This window comes from Poecilia reticulata, linkage group LG16, assembly GCF_000633615.1.
Source record: "Poecilia reticulata strain Guanapo linkage group LG16, Guppy_female_1.0+MT, whole genome shotgun sequence".
Classification (NCBI taxonomy): Eukaryota; Metazoa; Chordata; class Actinopteri; order Cyprinodontiformes; family Poeciliidae; genus Poecilia; species Poecilia reticulata.
The window spans coordinates 14,673,348-14,696,244 of NC_024346.1; the positions used below are offsets into that span (position 1 = coordinate 14,673,348).

The 22,897-nt window shown below is 36.4% G+C and overlaps 3 protein-coding genes across 3 annotated transcripts; all 3 read right to left on the reverse strand.

The window, feature by feature from the left end:
- Window positions 1-1,052: 1,052 nt before the first annotated feature.
- On the reverse strand, window positions 1,053-6,336 carry ethe1 (ETHE1 persulfide dioxygenase). The gene is made up of 7 exons (XM_008431220.2): window positions 6,153-6,336; window positions 5,419-5,563; window positions 4,053-4,201; window positions 3,737-3,866; window positions 3,290-3,379; window positions 2,876-2,992; window positions 1,053-1,998 (listed from the first exon to the last, which is right to left on the reverse strand). Exons 1-7 carry the CDS (start codon window positions 6,183-6,185, stop codon window positions 1,955-1,957), a joined length of 708 nt encoding a protein of 235 aa, XP_008429442.1. The 5' UTR covers window positions 6,186-6,336; the 3' UTR covers window positions 1,053-1,954.
- Window positions 6,337-7,743: 1,407 nt separating this feature from the next.
- Window positions 7,744-12,587, reverse strand: LOC103477883 (persulfide dioxygenase ETHE1, mitochondrial-like). The gene is made up of 7 exons (XM_008431219.1): window positions 12,096-12,587; window positions 11,334-11,478; window positions 9,719-9,867; window positions 9,375-9,504; window positions 8,952-9,041; window positions 8,324-8,440; window positions 7,744-8,194 (listed from the first exon to the last, which is right to left on the reverse strand). The coding sequence occupies exons 1-7, from the start codon at window positions 12,300-12,302 to the stop codon at window positions 8,148-8,150; spliced, it is 885 nt and encodes a 294-aa protein (XP_008429441.1). The 5' UTR covers window positions 12,303-12,587; the 3' UTR covers window positions 7,744-8,147.
- Window positions 12,588-13,750: 1,163 nt separating this feature from the next.
- On the reverse strand, window positions 13,751-22,540 carry LOC103477882 (transmembrane protease serine 6). The gene is made up of 10 exons (XM_008431218.2): window positions 22,184-22,540; window positions 21,476-21,979; window positions 18,747-18,839; window positions 17,706-17,840; window positions 17,345-17,510; window positions 16,433-16,611; window positions 15,192-15,287; window positions 14,745-14,887; window positions 14,040-14,195; window positions 13,751-13,852 (listed from the first exon to the last, which is right to left on the reverse strand). Exons 2-10 carry the CDS (start codon window positions 21,873-21,875, stop codon window positions 13,760-13,762), a joined length of 1,461 nt encoding a protein of 486 aa, XP_008429440.1. The 5' UTR covers window positions 21,876-21,979; window positions 22,184-22,540; the 3' UTR covers window positions 13,751-13,759.
- Window positions 22,541-22,897: the final 357 nt, after the last annotated feature.

Below are 22,897 nucleotides of genomic sequence, written 5' to 3' on the forward strand. Positions count from 1 at the left end.
ATAAAAGTGCCCACTGAGTTTTGTTGATATAGATTCCATTTGGTAAAACCAAGCAAGTTACCTAGAAGAAAGCTAACACGAGTCCCTGCAGCCTCAAGCTGGGTCTCGTGTACAATTTGGAGGATGAATATTGTACTTCTTCTATTTTGACTTAAGTGATATAAAAGGATCTCAAATGATCTGTTTAACAATTCAAGTCTCTTTCACAACATTTTAGGTATCTAAAACTATGTTTATTTGTGAAAGTTATTTGGGCTGACAAACGTTTTATAAGGACGTTTAGGCTTTTCAAGTCAAGCTGTGTATTCAGCTCATGAGGTTAAAATACCACAAAGTCTTACATATTTACCATTCGCTTGCCTTCGAGTGCCCCAGCAATGCTGAGAGAATGCTGCATTAATAGTGAAACGGGATACTCTGAAAACTGAATTAACCACACAGATTCCATTCAGGACTATGCATAGACATTTCTTTAAGGCCCCACAGGCAAAATCAGCTCCCTTTACTCTGAGGAGTTTTATCACCCTGACTGGCCTCTTTACAGCCTTTTCTCAATGAGCTGATAGTGCAATAGATTCTTGCCAATGACATGTGGATGGCGTGAGAAGAAAAAAAAAAAGAAGTGCTACAAGTTTACTGTGGCATGGCTGCAGCGGGACTAAAAAGAGTGCTGGCAGATGGGCGGCAGACTGGGTTAAAGGACAGCTGGCACACTGCATCTCAACAACAAAATAAGATTGGACTGCTTCACATGTGGAATGAATAAAACTTCAGCCTGTGAAAAAACAATCTCACAGGCACCTCTTGTAAAAAAAAAAAAAAAATGCAGGTTTCCATCAGCAAATTCAAAGAGACAAAAGGTTGCCTAATATTGTTGTCTCAAATGCAGAGACAGCTGGTGTGTGGTGCATGTGTGGGTTTAAGGTATCAACTTGCGTAAGCGCAGGAAACACCCACCTATAGATAACCCTTTCTTCAGCCCACATTTTCCTGTAGCGTTAACTAATTAAAACCCAAACATCAAGGAGATTTCACAATCAGAATCATCAAGATGTATTTTATGATTCAGTTTAATGCAGTTTATTCATAAATCACATGGAAACAACAATCAGATAAACAAGTGCTAAAAAGTCAACCAATTCCTTTGTAGTTAAAAAGGCACTGGGTCAGCTTATCGCTGACAAGTGTAGTGGAACAATGCACAAGTACATTTAACTGCAACATCTTTATATACAAAAGTAGACTGTGTAGCTTTCTGCCATAGACTTTAAAAAGAAAAGCTGCATTGCTGTGGCATACTCTAAAATAAAAACAAGTTCCTTATAGATTGTGAATGCAAATGGTGTAGATTTATTTTCCTGCTATGCAAAAACACGCTGGCTATTAACAGTCTGCATATTGCAGATGTGTGGTAGGTTGAGGGAGTCCAGAATCTCTGCAAAGGCCTTGTGAAAGAAGTCAGTTGAAGTGGGAAAGCATTATTGTTAAACCAAACCTTTAATGAATTAGAGGCGTCCTGATACCAGTTTTTCCATACCGAGTACAAGTACTTGAGTTTAGGTACTTGCCGATTCCATGTGCCGATTCAGAGTACTAGTGTCTGTATCGGACACCACTGTCATGAATGGTTCAATTTTCTATCAGAGGAACATCCTGTATTGTTCTAAAACACAGCACCACTGAACAATGTAGAGAACATTAAAATTTGCCTCAAAGCTGTACAGTAATGGTGTTCCACACACACAATTATATAGAATCGTTTTACATTTAAAAAGTTAATTTCATTACTTTTTTCCTTAGGCAATTGAAAAAAATTATTTTAATAGTAGCACATTTAAAAACAGCAGCTCCTCAAACAAATAAAATTGAGACTAAATGAAACAAAGTTTAGTTTTGGTAAAACAACAGAGTATGGGTCACTGGACTCATAATGCTCCATTCTGCTCGGCTCTTCCTAGTCTTGCAATCCACAAAGCAGGTTTGCAGGCACTGCAATATCTGCAAAGAAAGAAGAAAATGTGTTTTTAGAAGTCTATTATAGTTTAGAATTGTGTCAAGCCTTGAAAATCTCAGAATGAAATCAGCCACAACATTATGACCACCCTAATTATTGACAAGCTTCCCAATTATGCTAATGGTGAAGCTGACATGCTTCCCCATTAGAATTGGGAAACTTGACTTATTGAGTTTGTCCCAGAAAAGAAGAAAAAAAAATACAATTAGGTGTCTATTTAAATAGCATTTCCCATGCTTAACAACTTCACATTACAATTCATTGTTATTAAAGTAACTTTAGGATTTTTCTTGTTCTTATCAGGGCTACATTATTTAGTTTCAGTTTTGGTTTCTGTTCAGAGCTTTTTTTTGTATGTGTGTAAATGTTTAGACAACCATTTAGCTAAGATGTGACAGATCCCTTTAAATATTGCTAAACATATCCAAATTAATGGCCAAAATTTAATTTGTTACCAGCTTGAATATCTGTTTATAAGCAGCAAGACAGGTAAAATGGACCAGGTACTTTTTATCTGAAGCAGTTAGACCACAGTGTTTTCCCAAAGAGTTAAGGTAACAGATTAACTGAGACCACTTCCATTAAAACTTCACAATAAAAGTCTTAAGGACCTATTCTATGCTCTGAATTAAAAGGAAAATTAATTTACATAGGGGGCAATCTGTTTGTAAAGTTGAGGAAAACTAATAAGAATTAGGTTTTACTAAATGAGATATAATATTTCTGTCATTCCCAAAATGATTCTAGTCGCTTTCATTGTTAAAATAGGTTTACCTTCTTCACTGCAATGCATTCATAATGTCACAGCTGACTAGTGTCTAACATTTAGATTTAACAGTAGGTTTGTAGCGGTTTAAGTACCAATTTTCTTTGGCTTAGGGAGATTCAGGTTGTCCATGATTTTCACAAACTCCTCCAACGACTTGGTTAGGCGAAGATTGTACTTGCGTTCCTCACCAACTGTAGTAACTGTCTGACCTAGTCAACAGAAAATCAGAAAGCTTAGTTACAAAGTAATAACATTGTAGAAAAACTATTTAAAAAGGAATGCAAAAGAATTATATAATGTAGCTCATTAAAAACATTTGAGCATTTCTTTGCTGTATGAAGCCTTGAACAGGACATGAATAAAAACATTGTAGTGAGTTCTGAGTGTCAAAAACTACGTTTTTCAGGTACTATGCTCTGGCCTAAAATAATGTTTCAGTCATTTGGTCACTGTCTGTGAGATAGGATGTAGTTTTAATAAATTAAGCATGTGGGTTTTTAACCAACCTTTGTAGTCATGTGCTGGGTAGAGGAGGCAGTCTTCAGGCAGCTGGAAGACGACCTCATGGATTGACTTGTAAAGCCTTTCAGGAGAACCTAAGACGAAAGACCAAGATTAAACTTTAAAGTCAAAAGCTTGCTAAAAATATTTAATCAATGACTTCAAACTGGTAAAAAAACAGACATTTATAGAAGGCTGAATTATTTAAGTGTTATTTTATTTAATGCAATACTGCCCCCATGTGTCCCTTGTGTATAATCACACGTCTAAGAACTATGGGAACTATGGGAAGAAGAGTACTGACTGTTGTAAGAGACGAAATTCGAAATTACTCCAATACGGGAAATTTATGGCAAAATACTAACACAGGAGCACAATGGGACAGAAGGATAAAATACAGTAGATTCCCAGCTAAAACAGAAGACAGGTATGAGTAAAGACTGTGTGCCTACCCTGCTGGAAGTCTGTTCTGCCACAGCCTCTGATGAGCAGAGCGTCCCCAGTGAAAGCCATGCTCTTGTCCCCCAATACCAGAGTAATACACCCATCAGTGTGTCCTGGTGTTTCTCTTACTATCAGACACTGGTGATTAGAGAAAAAAAAAAACATTAGCTGGACACATTTTTTGCCTCATTCTATTTTATCAAATTATTTCAATGATTTCTCACTACTTACTAGAGAGAAATCATTTTTTAACATGCTGATAAAAAAAAAGTAGTAATAATAAATTAATTAATTAACGTGGAAAAAAATAATAGTTGTCCTTACATGTTTTCCAAAGGTGACTTTGTCTCCTTCTGACAGCTGAATGTCTGCTGAGGCACCGCTATGTTTAGAAATGGCGCTCTTCAGTCCCTCGATTTGTTTCTTCATCAACCCAGTGCCGGTTACGTGGTCTGCATGGCAGTGGGTGTTAACTGCCATAAACACACACACACGCACACACAATGTATTTTGTTATTAGAAGTAATTTATTGCCAGTAATCAAAGCTGAAAATACTTCAATATTTAATTGAAGGGGAAAAGGTCTGACAGCCGTATGGGCTGATGTTCAGCTTGATGACGCCCAATGGCAAACTGCCTGACAGGACGGCGACTATTAGCAGAATGATAACCATATCTGTCTTTGTTAAGCAACATTGACTTTGATCTAATGCTGACTAGATGATCTACTTTTATTATTCTCAAGCAGACTGACAGGTTATGCAAGCACTGAAACATTATTAAGCTGATAATTAACAATGAAAAAAAATGTCTTTTCCAAAAGCTATCTTTTTGTGAGTGTGGCAAGACAGATTACCCATAATCAGTGAAAGCCATTGTTTGAAAAAGTTATGATCTCCACAACATACATTTTCTTCACACCAATCCAACACTGCTACTATGCTATTAAGAACCTCTAAGGAGATTTCAGGGTTTTTTAAAAAACTGTATTGATTATAGAATATCTGTATGCTACCTTTCCCTCACTTGCTGCTACAACTTGTCAGCTGTTTTTGCATGTAACTTGTTTCAAGCAAGTCAATGTGCTAAATTGTGTTTTCACTTAAGGTTGATTGTACCTACGAAGCCTTGTCTAGTTCCAAGATGCTCTAATTCTGTGAAATTCAATTAAGGTTTTCAATACATCTGTATAATTTACTTTTCAAATCATCAGAGCTAACAACGATCACATTGATTTGTAGACTTTATAATAATCTTTTATAAAGTCTACTTGCCATACTGTAATTATTACAGAATAATTTAGAATTTATGTCGACCCAACGACAGTAGACATGCGAGATATTTCTTCCAGAGTATTAGTTTATTAATGTGTTTTCCTTTGTTGGTAAGTGGTAATGTTATTTTTTATAGCAAGACAAACAGTAGCGTCTTGTCCTATCTTTTTAATCCCTAGATAAGAAAGTGATCTGCTACAGCAATTTAGGGTTTGTCCAAGATCTAAAGTTTATTATTATTATTATTATTATTATTATTATTATTATTATTATTATTAATGTGCTTAACAACTAGGCTGATGTATTTTAACAGGGTTTCAAAATGTTTAATAAGAGAACACAGATGAGCTACAGTTTTTGAGTTCATGCCATGACAGAAATCGCATCTCCCAACCCATTTGTAGTTGCAAAGATACCTGCAATTTTTAGATTGAGCCCCAGCTCCTTCACAAACTTCACATCTCTGTCGACGGTCTCCTTCACAGGATCAATGATGACTGCCTCTTTGGTGTTTCTGTCTGCTAGCAGGTAAGTGTAGGTGGAACTCTCGCTCTCAAACAGCTAAACAGGAAAAGCAAAAGGGCGATATCAGTAGTTACCATCTTGCAGCTAGGGACACATACATGACATTCTTCTCTACATAGTCATGGTTTTTAAATGAAGCCTAAACAAGTTACTATACGGGAGTTTGGAGTTCAGGTTGAAGAAGTAAAGAAACTAAAATATGTGCTTTTAGGTTAGGATTCCCTGTGTGATCATTTGTTTCTCTTTTCCTAAACTACTTGTGGTCAACAGTTATTTATAATAAAGCTTTGGGAGATATGGGTAAAAAAATCGGTATTCAAATATCAAATAATGCAATATTGTTTTTAATAGCTGCTATTGTCATTAAAAGGAGAAGACTGTAACTGTAGAAAACACCTATTGTGCGTCAGCTGCAATGTCATGGTGATGCAGCGATAACACTAATTAACAGAATGTTAATCAGTGTAATGTTAAAGGACATTTCACCTGAAAAACATCATATAAAATCTTGTCTGACAATTACCTCACTGAGTCTAAACCAAAAGAATATTTATAATGTACTTACAGTAGGCTACGGCTAACTCTACAACTTCTGCACTGTCCACAAGTTTAAAAATACACATACTTGTCTGAAGATTGGCGCTTCGGGCTTCGCCATTTTGGAGCCGTATTACTTGACGTTTACTCGGAGCAGCTGGACTACAGAAAACACCCCCGCGGTAGATGAGCCCTCTCAGGAAGTAAACCAATGACTGGAGCTGCGTGTGGTTGTTCCGCTTACAGATACCCTCTCAGCCACGCCCAGATTACCTGACAGGAACTAGTTTGAGATACGTCATCTCCAAGGGTGTGTTAGACTAAACACATGGTGCGCAACCATAATTWAAAAAAAAAACTGCTTTGTCATCATTACTCCACTTTTAATCTTTACAGAATTGTTATTGCTATGGTTGTAAAGGTAGACTATTGATTTAGTCAATAATTATGTCTAATACTATTTGAGCTCGTAACTTCTGCAACATTACTATTACATTTAAAACTAATAGCAAGGCAGTGATATTGGATTTGATGGGACTATTGTTTTTGATAACGTGTACAGCCTTGTTTCCACTGTGCACTTGCAGGCCTTGGAATGCCTCTAAATATTCTCCAAAAATAGTTTTTTACAAAAAACCTGTGAATCAGTAAACGCAGATCTGCCTCATCTCCAGCTGAGCTATAGTATGTGAACAAAGTAGATAATTGTGCAAAGAAAAGCAAGCTGACAAGCTGACAAAGAGGTTAAGCAGATGTTTTATCATCATGGGGCTGACTTGGGACCAGAACATTTCTTTGTAAACAAAGAATTATTTAGAAGCACTTTATATTATGTAACTGCATTTGATCACTTGGGATAAAAAGCGAAAATCGTGTTAGAGGAAATGTTTAGTTTGAAAAACAAACTTTATTTGGAGAGGACTTTCCATTCAGTAGGCAAAACAGATACAAAGGCTAAAAACGAAAGGACTTCACTACAATGAGGCGACAATAAGGGAAGTTATTGTCGCCTCATTGTATTGTATGTAGGCGGAGTATTGAGATCTAAGAACACTAACAGTCAGTTACAGGTACACTGCACAGAGTGGGTAGAGTAATAAAGGAGTAACTTCAACATTTTTCAGCTTGACTACTAGTCAATGACTTGATCCTGCTCTCTCTGGTCCTTACTGAAAACTTTGCCTGTGAATCATTTTTAAAATCACAATTTTTATAGTTATATTTACATTATCGACATCATAACTGGATTGCTTCAAACCTAAGGACTGGGAGATTTTCTCACTTTCATTTGTACCTTACTTTTCTTGGTAACGCTTTATTTGAAGGGGGGGGTGAATAAGACTGACATGACACTGTCATAAACACCTGTCATGAACATGAATAAGCCTTCATGAATATTTATGACTGTTGTCATAAAGCGTCATTCGGTAAATTAAGACACTTTAAATACAAAATTGACATTATTCAAAATGTCTTTATGACAACTTGACATTAACCAAGAGATCATTACTGATATAAATTTGTTATAAAAGTATTACTGATTGCACTTTAAAAATTAGGTAACTTTATGTTTTCACTGGTAGCAGTGTGGGTGATTAAATCTAATTATTAGCAAAACACCATTGAATAGCCCATGCAAAAGAAGTCACCTGTACCAGTAAAGCAACATGACCATGAAATCAAACTTTGAAGGCATTTATTTCCCTTAAACATGTTTTGTTCATTCATTCCTTCAATCATGTTACAAGTCAAAATATTACAGATGTACAGAGTAAAACACACACATTTAACTTAAGCGCAATATAAACTGTTAGTTCTTTTACAAAGAAAAGCATTGTTACAATATTTTTACTATCAAATTAGATTTTATTCCATTTTTATTTAAAGCACAGTTAAAGTTATATCAGTAGTTGCACTCCAAACGATAACAGATTTTCAAATACACAACTTACAAAGTACAATGAAAGTACTTTATGGTAAGCTATTGAGGTCAGCTTTGTGAAATAAAGTTTTGTGTGCATCGTTCCGTAGCTACTATGTCACTGGCTTTATTATTTTTTTCTCGTTTTCTTCTTCAAGACATTCAGAGTCCATGGAGTCCACAAACGAGGTTAGCAGGCAGTGAAATATCTGCAAAAGAAGGAAAAGAGAAATAATTAAGGATTTGTGGTGCCGCAGTATTACCATTGAATTAACATGTTGGAACCCACAAATTAACACAGGTTATAGCTGAACTGTGAAACAAAACTGGTTTGTTACCTATTTTATCCGGCTTTGGGAGATTCAAGCTGTTCATGATCTCCACAAACTCGTCTTTCGACTTGATGAGACGAGGGTTATACTTGCGTTCTTCACCAACCGTGGAAACAGTCTGACCTGATTCACAAAAACACATCCAATCAGCATTACATGTAAAGCTTTTATGGTATAGTTTTAGCTTACAACCCCACTGATCAACTACAGTACAACATAGTGGTACATTTCAGTAAAGTAGACTACATCTCAAAAGTTAATTCAGTGAGTGAATTGAAAGTGTAAACCAAATATTATGTACAGGAGATTCATTATATACACTAATGCACTTTAAGCATTGTTTTACTGTTGGTTTTGACTAATGATTTACAACTAATAAGGAAAGGCTCTAAATTCAGTTTTCCAAAACTAACTGTTGGGGACTTATTTCTACCACAGGTTTTCCTTCCACTCAACATTCCAATAATATGCTTGCATACATCTTTCAAATTTTTTTTCATTATATCCCAATTTGTCTATTACTCTATTTAATACATTTGTAAAACAATACTATAAAACCTGTCCTGTAAATTATGTGACATTATCTTTAATTTGATATGATTTTAACCATTAGGTATGTGCGTTTATAACTAACCTAAATAGTCATGTGCTGGGTAGACGAGGCATTCATCAGGCAGCGTGAAGATCTTGTCGTGGACTGAATCGTAAAGACATTTTGCACAGCCTGTAGTAGAAATGTGACAGTTTTAGAAGATTTAGGATACTTCAAGGATACTACTTATCCTTATATGATTTAGGATACTACAATGAGAGCATTTCAAAATATTCCCATGTTGAAGAGCTTAAAAAACAACATTACAATCATTCCACCAAGACAGATTCTGAATGCATACTTCAACGGCTCATTAAAAGGCGATGAGGTAACTCATTCCTATCATTCAGGTGGTTTAGTGAATGAATGAATTTAAGAAATGGTGCTCCGAGGACTAGAATTGGGAAACTCTATTTATGTAACGATAGATCCATTAAAAACATACAAGTCATGACATATGCCTACCCTGCTGGAAGTCTGTTCTGCCACAGCCTCGGATAAGCAGAGCATCCCCAGTAAAAGCCATGCTTTCATCTGCCGACACTAAGGTTGTGCACCCATCCGTGTGTCCCGGTGTTTCTCTTACAGTCAGGTACTACAGAAGGAAACAACAGTCAGCTCAAAGCGTGTCAGATCTTTTTTTTTAATTTATTTATTTGGCAATTTCAACTGAAATGTTCCTAATTTTACAGCACGTGAATTACAACTTAAAAATGTTTTAATGTAAAGCTGACAAGCACATTTTTACACCAGATCTCTGAACTACACTGAGATAAAACAGTTATAAAAAAGTTTTATAGCTTCATTACGTGTTTTCCAAAGCGAATTTTGTCGCCCTCTGATAGCAGGATATCTGCAGAGGCACCGCTGAATTTAGAGATGGCACTCTTCAATCCTGCAATTCTTTTCTTCATCAGCCCAGAACTGGTTATGTGGTCTGCGTGGCAGTGGGTGTTCACTATCAGAAATAAAAGGGAATAAAATACAAGTTACCATATAGAAATGTATGGGTGAAAGTCTTTCTCCCCTTTGCATCCGTTTCAGGTCATTTCATACCAGACTTTTTTGGGTACGAAACAGAAGTTGCCTGTCACTGGGTGTTTAGAATCAACTATGCTTCAAGCCATACCCACCAAGAGGACATTTCCTACCTGCTTCGATGACTTAGGATTAACCTGCATTAATATTGTTAGTCTACCAGGCAGAAATGTGGTTATGACAGAGGGAATAAGGGATCACCACCCCGCTCTCTTATCAAGATAAGACTGTGGTCGGCACACTACCAGTGGCATATTTGCTAAGCAGTGGGCTTTAGCATAATTGCCCAAGCAAGTAGCTCAACTGATTACCCAGCTAATATCAGATAGTTATACCTCTATTACTCTTTAAAGCGGAGAAAAGTAAGAGTGTATAACATTCTGCAGAATAAGCACTTCAAACTACATACTACTAAATTTATCAGGACTAGTGTCTATATTTTTGCCTTGTCTATACATGAAAATCAATATAAGTAAATGTTGTAGCAAACAATAATATATTAGTTTAGCAGAAGGATGAATAAGCATTGATTTTCTTGTAAATAATAGTGATCCCATTGTATTATCTGTTTAGATTTTCTGCAAGTAGTTGGGTAAATAAAATGAAAAGTTGCTAGCCTTGTTCAAAGTTATCAAACCATAGCAATCTCATACAGACACGAGCCCATGTGACCACAACACATAACACCTGCCAGCAGGCGTTCTGTGGGAGTTATTATGGTTTGATCAGGTGTAGTAATCTGTCTTTTTTTTTTTTTAACTCCACATGGGGATCACTTATCAGGAAAATGTTATTAACTCCTAAAAGGGCTATTTATTTAGTGTTGATTTTCAGAAAATAATAAATTATTAATAAAAACTGATATTTGACACTGAAACTTTTTTTTACGATTATTTACCTCCATAATTCATGAAAATGCTTGACTACATTGATAAATAAGCTAATTTGCCATTGCATAAGTTTACTGGTTCAAAAATAGTGTGACAGGGACTAGGAAATGAGGCAACAAGTAAATGGGCATTTTGATCATATTTTGCATGGACTATAGGGGATAACAGTATGACCACATGATTATCATACAAACATTTTAAATTGAAGTTTCTGCTCATTTATTGAAAGTAAAAGATTTTTACATGCTGTACTGGACAACTGACCGTGTTTAAAATATTTGAAATTATTAATATGTTCTCTTGTTTCTATTTCAACTGAATCAAAATAATAGTTTTTAACAATGGGATGCAACTGGAAGTGTCTTAAATAAGCATTTTTATTTAAAGTACACTGATGTAGGCAGTTAAGAAGACCAGGACACAGATTTCTAAAATAAGTCTAAACTCATGGAAAGTAACTGTATTTTGTAGCTCAGTCACAAAAACACACAAATACCTGCTAGTGTCAGCTTTAGCCCCAGTTCCTCTATCAGGCTTAAGTCTCTGTCAATTGTCTCCAGCACAGGATCAATGATAATGGCCTCTCTGGTGTTCGTGTCTGCCAGCAGGTAGGTGTAGGTGCTGCTCTCCACCTCAAACAGCTAAACAGGAAAAACATGCAATAGGTGTTACTCTACAATAATTGCCAACAGACAATAAAGGTCACGTACTTCATGTCCTGCTCATCTTCCTCAGATGAGTGTGGTGAAGACAAAGGAGAAGGGAAAGCAGAGAATTGTAAGGAGAATGCAGTGTGTGAATGTGAACTTTTGTATTCTTTTGCATGATCAGTGTTACTATTTTGATGCAAGCATCTCCTTATTTGRGACATGAATGGCGAAAAATATGTTGAATAAACTTGAGATGCAAATATATAAACTGTCATTGAGAAAAAAACAACAAAAAGTTGCCAATAAATTTAGATACTGAATTATGGAAATGTAAATATAAAGTCTGTTTAGCTGCAAAGCATAACATAAACTGCAAAGTCATCCTGATGCMGGCATACTGCATCTCTAAACTAGTCTAGCTTAACTGGGTTTTAACAAACCACCAAAAATACTAGACAAATAAAGATTAAGTCTACATCGTGCTAGAYGCTAACCCTTCATGCTTTCCGTTATCTTACATCAAGAATGAAGGTTAAATATTCTGMTAACTCGTTCCCTTTAACATTGAATAAWTAACCCAGGCAGAAGTTCATATATCGTGGACCTACTTGTCTGAAGAGCAGTCCTTTCGTCTTCGCCGTCCTGGAGCAGTAGGACCTAACGTTCCCCTGCWGGTCTACCACAGCATTCTTGCCGGGAGAGAGGCGCCTGCTCTGGGTTGCCGCATAACTTGAGCCCTCGGTGTTGGCTCCGAGACGAAGCGACAGAGCTACAGCCCGATGGATAGGTCTAAGTCTGGTTAATACAGAGCACATTGTCGTTTAGTTCAGACAGCTGGTTGTGCGGCACCGAAGAACCAGAAGCAGGTAACCGTAARAATTTGACGTTGTCCTTAAGACCGCGGCAGATACAAACCGATTAAAACAAAAACATGAGCTCAGTCCCGTTTGGAAAGGAAGCTATTACTCGCTGCTGTTTCTCTCGGTCTTTACAGTTGCTTTGTCTGTCACTATAMCCATAATTTAGACTATATAGCAACAAAATMCGGGKTTTCCGCTTTGATTGGSCAACCCTCACAACCSKTGTCACGAAACTGGGTCAAAAAATGTCAGCTGWCGCGCGCAAAYTGTTTACRGGCGCGTTCAYGGGGCWCGCAGACAGCACTATGGCCTACGTGACCAATRTAGCATACAGTTCCATACCGAAACTAAACCTTTGTTGTGATGACTGTGCATAATCATTCATAAAAGCATGCAGGCACACGAACATTTATTTCCAAAGTCGTTTGGGAAATCTTTATAGGATAGCAATCACCTTACTGTATTTTAAAGTTTTWAAGAGGCAGTAACATGTATTTTCCAGGCATATAGWTSCATTTTATAGCACAATCATGTTACTTTCAGCTGCTATAAAAGTGATATCAACTTGAAAGARTTTTGACTTAGTAATTTAACAATAGGGCCTCTYTAAAAGTTTCTACTCTTTATGAAACTCCGCCTTCAGGAAGTTATCAGAGGAGAGAGGAAGGCATATAAAATACAAAAAGATGATTGTAAGAAGGAACAATATAATGATGAGGCAAGAGGAAATGTGGATGAATAGGTTGACGATTAGGCATACAGGTTTAAAAAGTGGTCTAAATATAGGAAAACGTCCATCAGGGTTTGTTCTCATTGTGGAAGTCAGTCAGTCAGTCAGTCAGTCAGTCAGTTAGTGGGTCTATTTTTGCTTATATTGTTTAGGCTGCTCGAGGACAAACTGAACACCAAATTTTCAGGGCCTTTGTCAGCTGTGGCCCAAAATATGGACTTATTATTATGCAAGTTTTAACAAATTGATTTGAAAATAGAAAAAGGTCAGTGATGTCTGAAAGTATTGTTTCTTGTTCGTCTATTGTCCTATTCTATACWATGACTATCAAATTGGTATTTTAATTAAACTAAGTTATTTAGAATAACTGTCTAAACACTGAATGGAGATAATAAACCCTTTGGCATTTAATGCCTTATAAAGAAATTGATGTGGGGTCCAAATTTATGTAATTGCTTTTACTGTTACTGTATTACAATTAACATTTTATGTTCTGCTGTTTTCCACAGCTAAAACATGCCAGACGTTACCGAAGAGTACTTGATGATAGTTTCCTCCGCATTTTGTTTCCACTCTGATAAGTCTTCAATAAAGTATTATTACCTGTCAGCATTATTATCAGCCTAACAACCGCTATGCTCAACGATAACACCAAAAACATGAGAGACAGGTCTATAATGTGTTAATCTTTATTGTCAGTTATCTCAGAAGAAATGATTACTGGCAAGGTCTCCTGTGGAGCTGCTGTGGTGTCCTTCAACATTTCTGATTTAATCTGCAACCAAAAGGCAAACAGAGCAGATTCAACATCACATTTTAATMTGAGGAAAAAAATAATTACCTACCCCAGCCRTTACAAACGGAATCATTTTACTTTTCTTTAATACTTCAAGCATAAGCATRAACTTTAATATATTTAAGACTGAAAAGGACAACCTGGTTTTAGACAGTATGGTATTTACCTCTGYGACTCCTTCAACCCACTGGAGCAGGTGAGTTACTCTGCTGTAGACGCCTGGTTTATTAGGCCGGGCACAGCCTTCTCCCCAACTCACCACCCCTGCCAGTCTCCAGTCCCCATTARGTGTCTCACACACCAGTGGCCCCCCACTGTCTCCCTTAAAAGAATRGCAAACAAAACAGGGCAGAATACATAGCTGTTAAAAACTCAAGCCTGACCTGGTGATTCATCAGAGTGCTTGTTAGGCTCTGAGAAGAAATTTCTGAAAATGTGTGTGTGATTTTGACGTGTCTGCTGAAGGTTTCTTCCTGTTGAGAGGGAGTATTTCCTTTCCACTGTCACYATGTGAATCCTCGCTCTGAGGGATTGCTGCGAAGTTAATGACTCGATGCGGCCAGCTGTCTTGCTGGCCACGTTCTCATCCAGTAGGATTGATTGCTGCAACGTTACTGACTCAATACACTTTGCTGTGTTTCCTTAGGCACCAAACGCTTTTACAAGTTGGCACAATAAACTGAATTTAACTGCTCTTATAATTGGGATCAAATGAAATTTTAATCCCTTTATATGATTSAATTTTATTTATCATATATGTCKGTATTTAAATCGGATCATTTTGTTTTGTAAAGTGCATTGAGATGCATTTGTTGTGAATTGGTGCTATTTAARCACTGACGGAGAGTGAATTATGTCACTTGGGGTATACCTGGCAAGAGTCGACTCCCCCTGAAAGGTTGCCAGCACAAATCATCCGCGGAGTAATGAAGGCCCCATAGACGGCCAAGCTGGAGCAGACGGACTGAGCTATCACATTCACCTGAGCCTCCTGTAGCTTTCCTGACACAAACCCTGAAACATTAGTAATAACACACAAAAAAGAACATTTAAGAAACAGCTCCCATATGGGTTATTTAAAATTACTTTACAGTAATTTTAAATATAATTTTTGTTTAAATAGATTATTTTAAACAAAATTTATCAAGCTGAACAGAAGTTTCCTTTCACTTTTTGGTGTACTTCATCACCAGTGGGTAATGAAATTTAGCTGACAGAATTGTATTAGTTTTTTTTTTTTACTTTTAAAGCTCTGGTGAATTTGGTGTAGCCTAATGGATATCAGACTGCTTGGGAACATTTATTTGTTTTAATTCACCTCCTTCTTGGGAAAATCCCCAGCCTGTGATCCAGCAAGGTGCTCCAGGAGAAAAAGACTCCTTCAGTCTYGGTAAACACACTGGCCGCACCCCACCTATAAAAAAGAGGTACCAACTATTAGATTGCAACATTTTATTATAGGTACAATCTAAGCAGTAAAATGATAAAGATCACTTAGGTGTAAAGATCACAAAACCTTTTCTTTTTGTCACATGAAACACTTATTGTCACTTTTTTTAAAACAAGCTTTTTCTATTGTTTTCTTAATCAGCTTCTTGTTGTTTTTTTTTTTGTTAAATTTTTGTCAAGGTTTATACATTAAAATTTTATAACAAGTTATAAATTCATACACTAACAGTATGTTTTAAGGAGTTGATTATTCCAAACATAAATACTGYACCAACTACCAAACATGGTGGTAAAACTATCATGCTGAGGGCCCGTATTGCTGCCATTTCACTGGTGCTTTGYCATAAATATAGAAGACTACCTCCAAAGTCTTCACTTCACAACTACACAGTCAAATACAATCGGGTTTAAAAATCTGTGCTTTTTGTGTCTACCTGACCAAACAAACCCTATTGATAGATTACACTGAAAGGTGGAATATTAAAATAAAATAAATRTAAAGCAAGAATTACCACAGGCCCTTATTGATGACTGTGTTTGGTTTTTCTGCACTGAGWGAAAATGATCAACAATAGCTGAAGTCACTTAGACACATAATTTTGAGGGGTATATCTATATATTTGAGCATGTATGTGTAATTTTAACCTGGAATAGATWATGGAAAATCAGCAATTAATTTAAATTACTCTAAATTAATTGTAGAATTATTTTTTGTTTCTAAAAAATACTGAAGAAACTCTGTTGTATTGTTAGTCCATTTAAAAAAGAATGACTCAAAAAAATAATTAAAACYCGAATATTTAATATGATATTCAGATGGAATGTGTGTAAACTTCTAACTGGAACAGCTACTTCACAACAACAGCGTTATGATCAATTCAACAAAGAAAAGGGTGTGTAAAAATATCCTTGAGTCCTCAGAGCTAATTTACCATTACTGTATTTCTAAAATGATTCATTGTTAACCATCAGCTGATAAATTAAATTCCTATACGGCCAGTTAAGCTCTAGTTCACATAACAAAATGTCATAAGACACATCAGCTGCACATTTAATATTTTTTAAAGACGTTCTCAAATCCGCCGGTAGGTGGAGCTATTTCTTTGTTACCAGTCATGTCCATGTCAGTGATGGTGCGCAGCAGCCCCACATCATAGTCATTGTTGTTCTTGTTAAACTGGGGGTGGTAGTGAATCAGCTGAGCTCTGTGGCGTTTCCCCATGGAGCTGTCTGCGATGCTCACTGTGCCCACTACCACCAACCAGTCTGCTGCTTGAACCATGTTGTTTCTGCAAAGAAGAKAAATAATCTGTTTGCAGGTTTACTTCAAGCTCAGGTAACAACATAGACTCCACACATTTCTCAATAGGTCTGAAGTCCAAAACTAGGCTAAATATGTGTTTGGGATCATTATCCTGTTGGACTTTGTATGTTTGTTTCRTATTTTGTAAGGATTTTCTTTGACAACAGTCTCTAAAGTKSAACCCTAACATTATATTCAGCCATCTGCCTTCTGATTCGAAGTGTGTGTMATTTAAAGGTACTAAAACAAATATAAGTACCAGTTTGACTTTACAGACAGCAAGTTTTTAGAACTAAAACAAAAGTAATATGAATGTATATGTTTATTAATTCAATGTAAATACGTCAATTCCATCTTTACAATCAAATTTTCCTTGGTCACTCATTTTTTGATTAACGTCTTATTTTCACTTCAGCTCTACAGACAATTCAGTGAGCAGCTTTTTGTCTGAAGTGGAGCTCAAAATATTTCCCATAAGTGCTCAAAATCCCAATTAAACATGTAAGGGGTTGTGTGGAGAGTCCCAGTGGACAAAACACCATCTGTCGTCTTCAAGCTCTTGGTTTCAAGATGTGTGAATGCTTTTGCTTCAATTTTATATGTACATGCTCATAGATTGACCAACAACCTTCCACTAGCAGAAGTTAAAAGTGACTGTGTGACTGAATAACACSTTTTGTCAGTTTTCTGTACATTCTCCCCATAAGTCTACCTCTTACTCAACAAAGCAGTGAGCTGCAGTGATGACCCAGTGGGGGGAGATGATGGCGCCTCCGCAGACGTGATCCCCCTTCCASTGCATGCTGACTTGCCAACCCCACTTGCCCTCTGTCGCTAAGGTCCCGCTCACAATACGTTGGTCGCCATTGACCATAATCTGGCAGGCTGTATTTGGGATGACAAAAATATATATATGTACGTGGAGTAGCAATAAAATTGCCTGTCTACAAAGGATATGAAGTAGTTTATAACAAAGAAAAAGGCCATAGAGCAATGATAGAAATATATTCAGACTAAGGCAGGTAAGCACAGACTTAGTACTCTGCATGCATTTATAATCCCCTGACTAACTTTCTTTACCYGCAGTGATGTTTCCTGTCTGGTTGATTGGGTTCTTAGACAGAAAAGGTAGTTGACTTGAAACACTGCAGCTCCCTCCTGAGTCACAAGGAGGAGGTGATTCATTTGACTCAGAGGGGAATGCCAGGAACTTGACTGACAAAAAAAAAGAGACAAGAAATGCAGTGAGATGACAGCATTAGTTACTTCACGCTGACATGAGGACTTTATCTGTAGCTAGGATGGTTTGAAGAATGAACCTACGCTGAATTTTTTTGAAGCAGATTATACGCTTACATTGTGTTAGAGTTTTATCATGATAAACTGATTAATACTGCAGGCTGATTAGGTGTAACTAATAGCAGGAAGGATATGAATTAAACGTGCAACTAATTTTTTTTTCATTGGTTTTATGTAATAATCACATTTTCTAAGAAATCTATTTTTTCATCAACTGTAAGCCACAATAATCTAAATTAACAAATAAAATGCTTGTAATTATTCGTTTTATGCTTTGTTAAACTTCACAAAGCATAAAACGAAACTTATATAACTAAAATATAAGTTTCACTCTTAATATTTTTAAAATAGTTGAACTTTTTAGTGACATCTATGAACATGCACCTGTAGGTAAGCAAAAATCACATATTTGGACATTTTATTTCAAAATCAGACCGCTGTGTAAATGTATATGCCAAACATTCCTTTCAGCTTCAGCTCTTGGCTGGTGACTGATCAACATGGAAAAACACCATCTCATCCTCCCTGAACTGCTCTTTTGCAATTTGAGCTAAATGAGTCCTGACACTGTCAAGCCATCTCAAATGGTTGGAAATTAATTATTCAATGTATGTGAAGGCAAGAGATAGCTAACCTGAAACCAGTTTGACTTGTTAAAACCAGATTTCTTTTGGCATGACAGAGTGATTAGTTCTATTTCTATTTCTTAGAGAAAAATAATACATGGTTATTGGCTATATGACAYCTGTCATATAGCTTATTTGCTTAAGTATCAATCTTACAGATTATGTAAAAGTGGATAAAGTTGATTTCATCACATACCTAAGAGAGCAGTAATGACGACCAGCTTAATACAAAGCATGATTCCCAGAATTGCAAGCAGTTCACGAGATGAAAAGGCWCGATGGTTTCCACCTACAACAAACAACAAACAAAAATATATATATAATTCAGGATGTTAAAAAAATCTATTTTTGAGAAAACATGACTAATATTCAAATCCAGAATTCAGTATCCTTTTTGAGCTGCAGATTAGCCTTGSTGGTCCTTCTTCTGTATCAAACGTTGCATGAAGTCCACTTGGACTGCAACTAATAAAATTAGGATAGAGTGTAAGAGATTTGGGATCCGTTACATTTCAAGACTTTATATTTCATGAATATTTGATAACTTTTATGGAATATGTATTCATGCAATAAGAAAACTGATTTTCTTATTGCATGACTCTTTCATCACTGCCTGGTAAGCAGTGCTGCCTATTAGAAAGAAGCATGCAAGGCCATCTGACATTCTGCTAACCTGTCAGAGAGTCTTAAACTTAACATTCAGGTCTTCTACTTCACAGTTTTACTCCTCCATTGTTATTCATTTTTTCGACTGTTRAARCTGTAATTTTTWWWWAAAKAAATTTTGGAAATCTATTTAGTTATTCTGTGTAGAGATCTACTCCCATCGCAGGAGAACTATGGTTCTCTAGAACTGTGTAGCTTTCTTCATAATGTGAAAATATGTATTTGTTCTAACTCCTGATTCAACCCCAAGTACCGCCTCAATTCATTTTTAAATGATTGTTAGAATMTCTGAATATACTCAAATCTAAGTCTGTGTTGTCTGAAAAAAAGTTAGAAAATGGTGATAATAATACATTTTTATTATTATATTTTCAAAACTGATGAAAACTGTACAATATAAAAGTTTGCTCTGTCTGTAAATTCTTATTTAGTTCAATGAATCTTTATAGAGCTTGGTGTTACACTCTATCAACTCTCACAGATGAATCACAGGCAATGCTTTTCCAACCATAGTAAGACAGACAATGAGATACAATGTTCTTTCAGAAAAACAAGCCGTCATCTGAGATGAATAACTTGCTTTGCTTTCTAGCTGCTGCTGGCTCTGAGACAGGTGAACAGAAGCTTTTGTAGGGAGGAAGAATGAAAAAAGAAAACACTCAATGACCTCTGACTGGCTGGRTTAAATATCACAAAACCTCTGAAAATATAACGTTTTTTTTKTKKTKTTKTSTYTTKKKKTKYKSYRMAARMRMARWKTTTKKKKKKKKKTRKAGWKAKAGMRMMAYWTTTWTRKRRAAARSRYWKYRSWRYAYRTRTRWGRKSWMWAWRAGARARAKAWRARWWKTKTTTTTKTWGWWWRTWRWWAAYAAAAACTTAAATAAGCCTATAAAACWCATTAATTTGCAGGTGGATTGCTTTTCCCATTTTGCTCACTTCTCACACAGCTGAACCAAAGTGTGAGGGTTASTTTTGTCTGGTGTGGGTTTGCCTTTTTGCCACAAAATATTCAAAGCATTTATTGCTTATTGATTGTACAAAACCAAAGAGAGCATAGTTAATACTTGGTGGCAAAATGTTTTTTGTGGCCATGCAAAGTGCCCTTTTAAGTCTTGAATATTTATTTTGTAGATGCTAATGTTTGGATATTTCCTGTGTGCAATGTTTCCATTAAAAATAGCTACTGGTAGGAGAAGACATTTTAATGATCTGCACTTCTTCACAAATCTGACTGCTGGAATGAGATCTAGAATTAGCACATTTGCCCCAGGACAAACTTCTTCACTCTTATACAAAACCTTGCAATTCATTTTAATAAATGCAAAAGAAAATGCAGAAGGCGCATGCTTTTTAAAAGAAAAGTCATAATTTGCAACAAGCGCACTGGAAAAAATCTAAATTTGACTAAATGGATGCAAGTCATGTCATAAATCACATGACACAGCAGGTCAGTTCCCTATTTATTATTAAGCTTCCTGAGGCTCTCTGATGAAATAGTTTGCTCATCCCAAGGCTGAGCCGACACASGCATACGCATCAAATACAAGGCACATTTTTTAATATCAAGTAAAACATGAGCTGCATACATTCGATCATAGGTAAAACAGCTTAATGTCAGTCTTATGCTTGAGTGACAGCTACCTGAGGCAGATGAGCACCGGTAGAACATGAAATCTCTCTCAGGTTTCTGATGAAAGCCTGTCAACGGGTCGGGTTTTAACAACTGAGGTGATGWATTCTAGAAGTTAATKCAAGTTTMATTTCYTYAAAAAAAAMYKKYYYSMWWRKTTTKRRKTKRMYWAWWWTTTTTTTAACCATGAAATAGACAGAAAGCATATAATTTAAAATCTCCTACACATACCTTATCCAGGAGTGCACAGATTGTATTCTCTGCAAAAGGATTAAGTATTTTTTAGTATAGCTTCATTTTTTTACTATTTTTAGCCATCAGTGCATGATAACAGAAAGGTCATTTGAAGTTCAACAGCAATAAAACACTCAAGACCTTTTCTCTATCCCATGCTAACCCTTTTATTGACATGACTACTATGTCTCTGCAAAACAAACTCATATTGTTGGATCACAAACAGATTTCTGGACTGTTTTTGTTGAGTACCACTGGGCCCAAAATCCAGCAGTACTTTTACCGTAGACCCGACCCAACCAGGTTAGGGTTATGGTTAATTTGTTTATTTATGTATGGTCTTAATATTTGAACTACTATCCAAAAGCTAGATATAATCTAAACTGTTGCAATACCTGTTTCTTCATTGTGGTCCTCTTTGGGCAAAATTAAACTTATGGATTTGTCCTCCAGGATGTGTCCATCTGGTGGCTTTCTCTGCTGAACTTCTGCAGGATTAGTGCTATCAGAAATTGGTATGGTTGTGGTTTCTTGACCCCCAGCTTCTAAAAATTCAGAACTACAGGTTTTGGAAAGTTTCCTCTCCTCCATGTCTTTAGCAAAAGATGGAAATTCAGAGTATGGGCTTCCAGTAGTTGTGGTGTCACAGCTGGGAATGAGTGTGAGGACAGTGGAAGGGACCAGAGATGATATACTCAAAATTTCTTGCTTGTCTGGATTTTGAAAAGATTTCGATGTCCATTGCAGAGGTGAATGGCAAGGACTCATGTTGTTTGACTGGTTATGCAAATCCATAATTGTAAATAGTAGGCTTGGTCTCAGGTGGTGGAGGACATTTACATCAATGAAGGATGTTTTATTACTGGTGGATTTGAACAAGACTTAAACTTTAAAGAGACCTGCAAGAGCAAAATGTTGAAAAAATTARTGCAAAAGTTGAAAAGTTGAATTTGAATCATAAGATGAGTCTTAAAAACATCTTGACAGAGCTAATTGAACAATTCATKTCATTCTGTTTTCCAAAGTTTTACATGAAAACCCACTAGAAGTCTACTTTCAGTGGAAATTTTTGAAGCAGTGCAAAAAGATTTTTTTTTTTTTACCTGAACTCAAACGCACACATCCACTTCATTTGTATTCAAAGGATTATCCATCCATGTGTTTTCTGTACCTATTAAACCAACTAGTGTCACAGAGTCACAGAGAGGAAAAGAAATTCACCACCCGTGAAGAATAAGTGACACGACTCCGAAGGATCCTGCTGACTGTGGTTCATCCCAAATCCAAAGATATCTTCTCCAATGCTGCAGATTCATCATCTTCAACTTGGACATGTTTCAGTTTGTCACCTGTGCCACTGTCTTCCTTTCTGGATAACACTTAATCCACATTTTGTGTCATGCCCTTCTGCCCCTTCCGCCTTTCCATAATCTTTCTTCTCTGGCTGCTGCAGCCTCCCCTGCCGCAGCCGACTCAGTAACAGATATGCACCCGGGTTGTCGTTGGCACTCTATGAAATATGCATGAGTATTATTGTGAGCCTGGGTCAGAGTTGAACAACAAAGGGTAATGCACACCCCAAACAATGAGTCACTCATAAGGGCAGGGCGGACTCACGTAAACAGAATTGAATTTCACATAACTGAGAGATCAGTATCTAATAATCCAGCTCCCTTTATTAATTTGAATGGTTGTACAGGAACTGTAGGTCTTTTTGTCCTCGGATTTCCAAAAGGTGTTTCTTTGATCTCCTCGTATGAGACTATAAAGCTCTCAGATTGATCATTTTGTTGCAGTTACTCAGCATTTTCTGGGTC

Coding starts and splice junctions, on each gene's coding strand:
- ethe1 (XM_008431220.2), bottom strand. CDS start 6,185: ATGGCGAAGCCCGAAGCGCCAATCTTCAGACAA. Junction 2,993..3,289: donor CCCAGCACATGACTACAAAG/GTTGGTTAAAAA, acceptor TCTGTTGACTAG/GTCAGACAGTTACTACAGTT. Junction 1,999..2,875: donor CCCTAAGCCAAAGAAAATTG/GTACTTAAACCG, acceptor CTTTCTTTGCAG/ATATTGCAGTGCCTGCAAAC.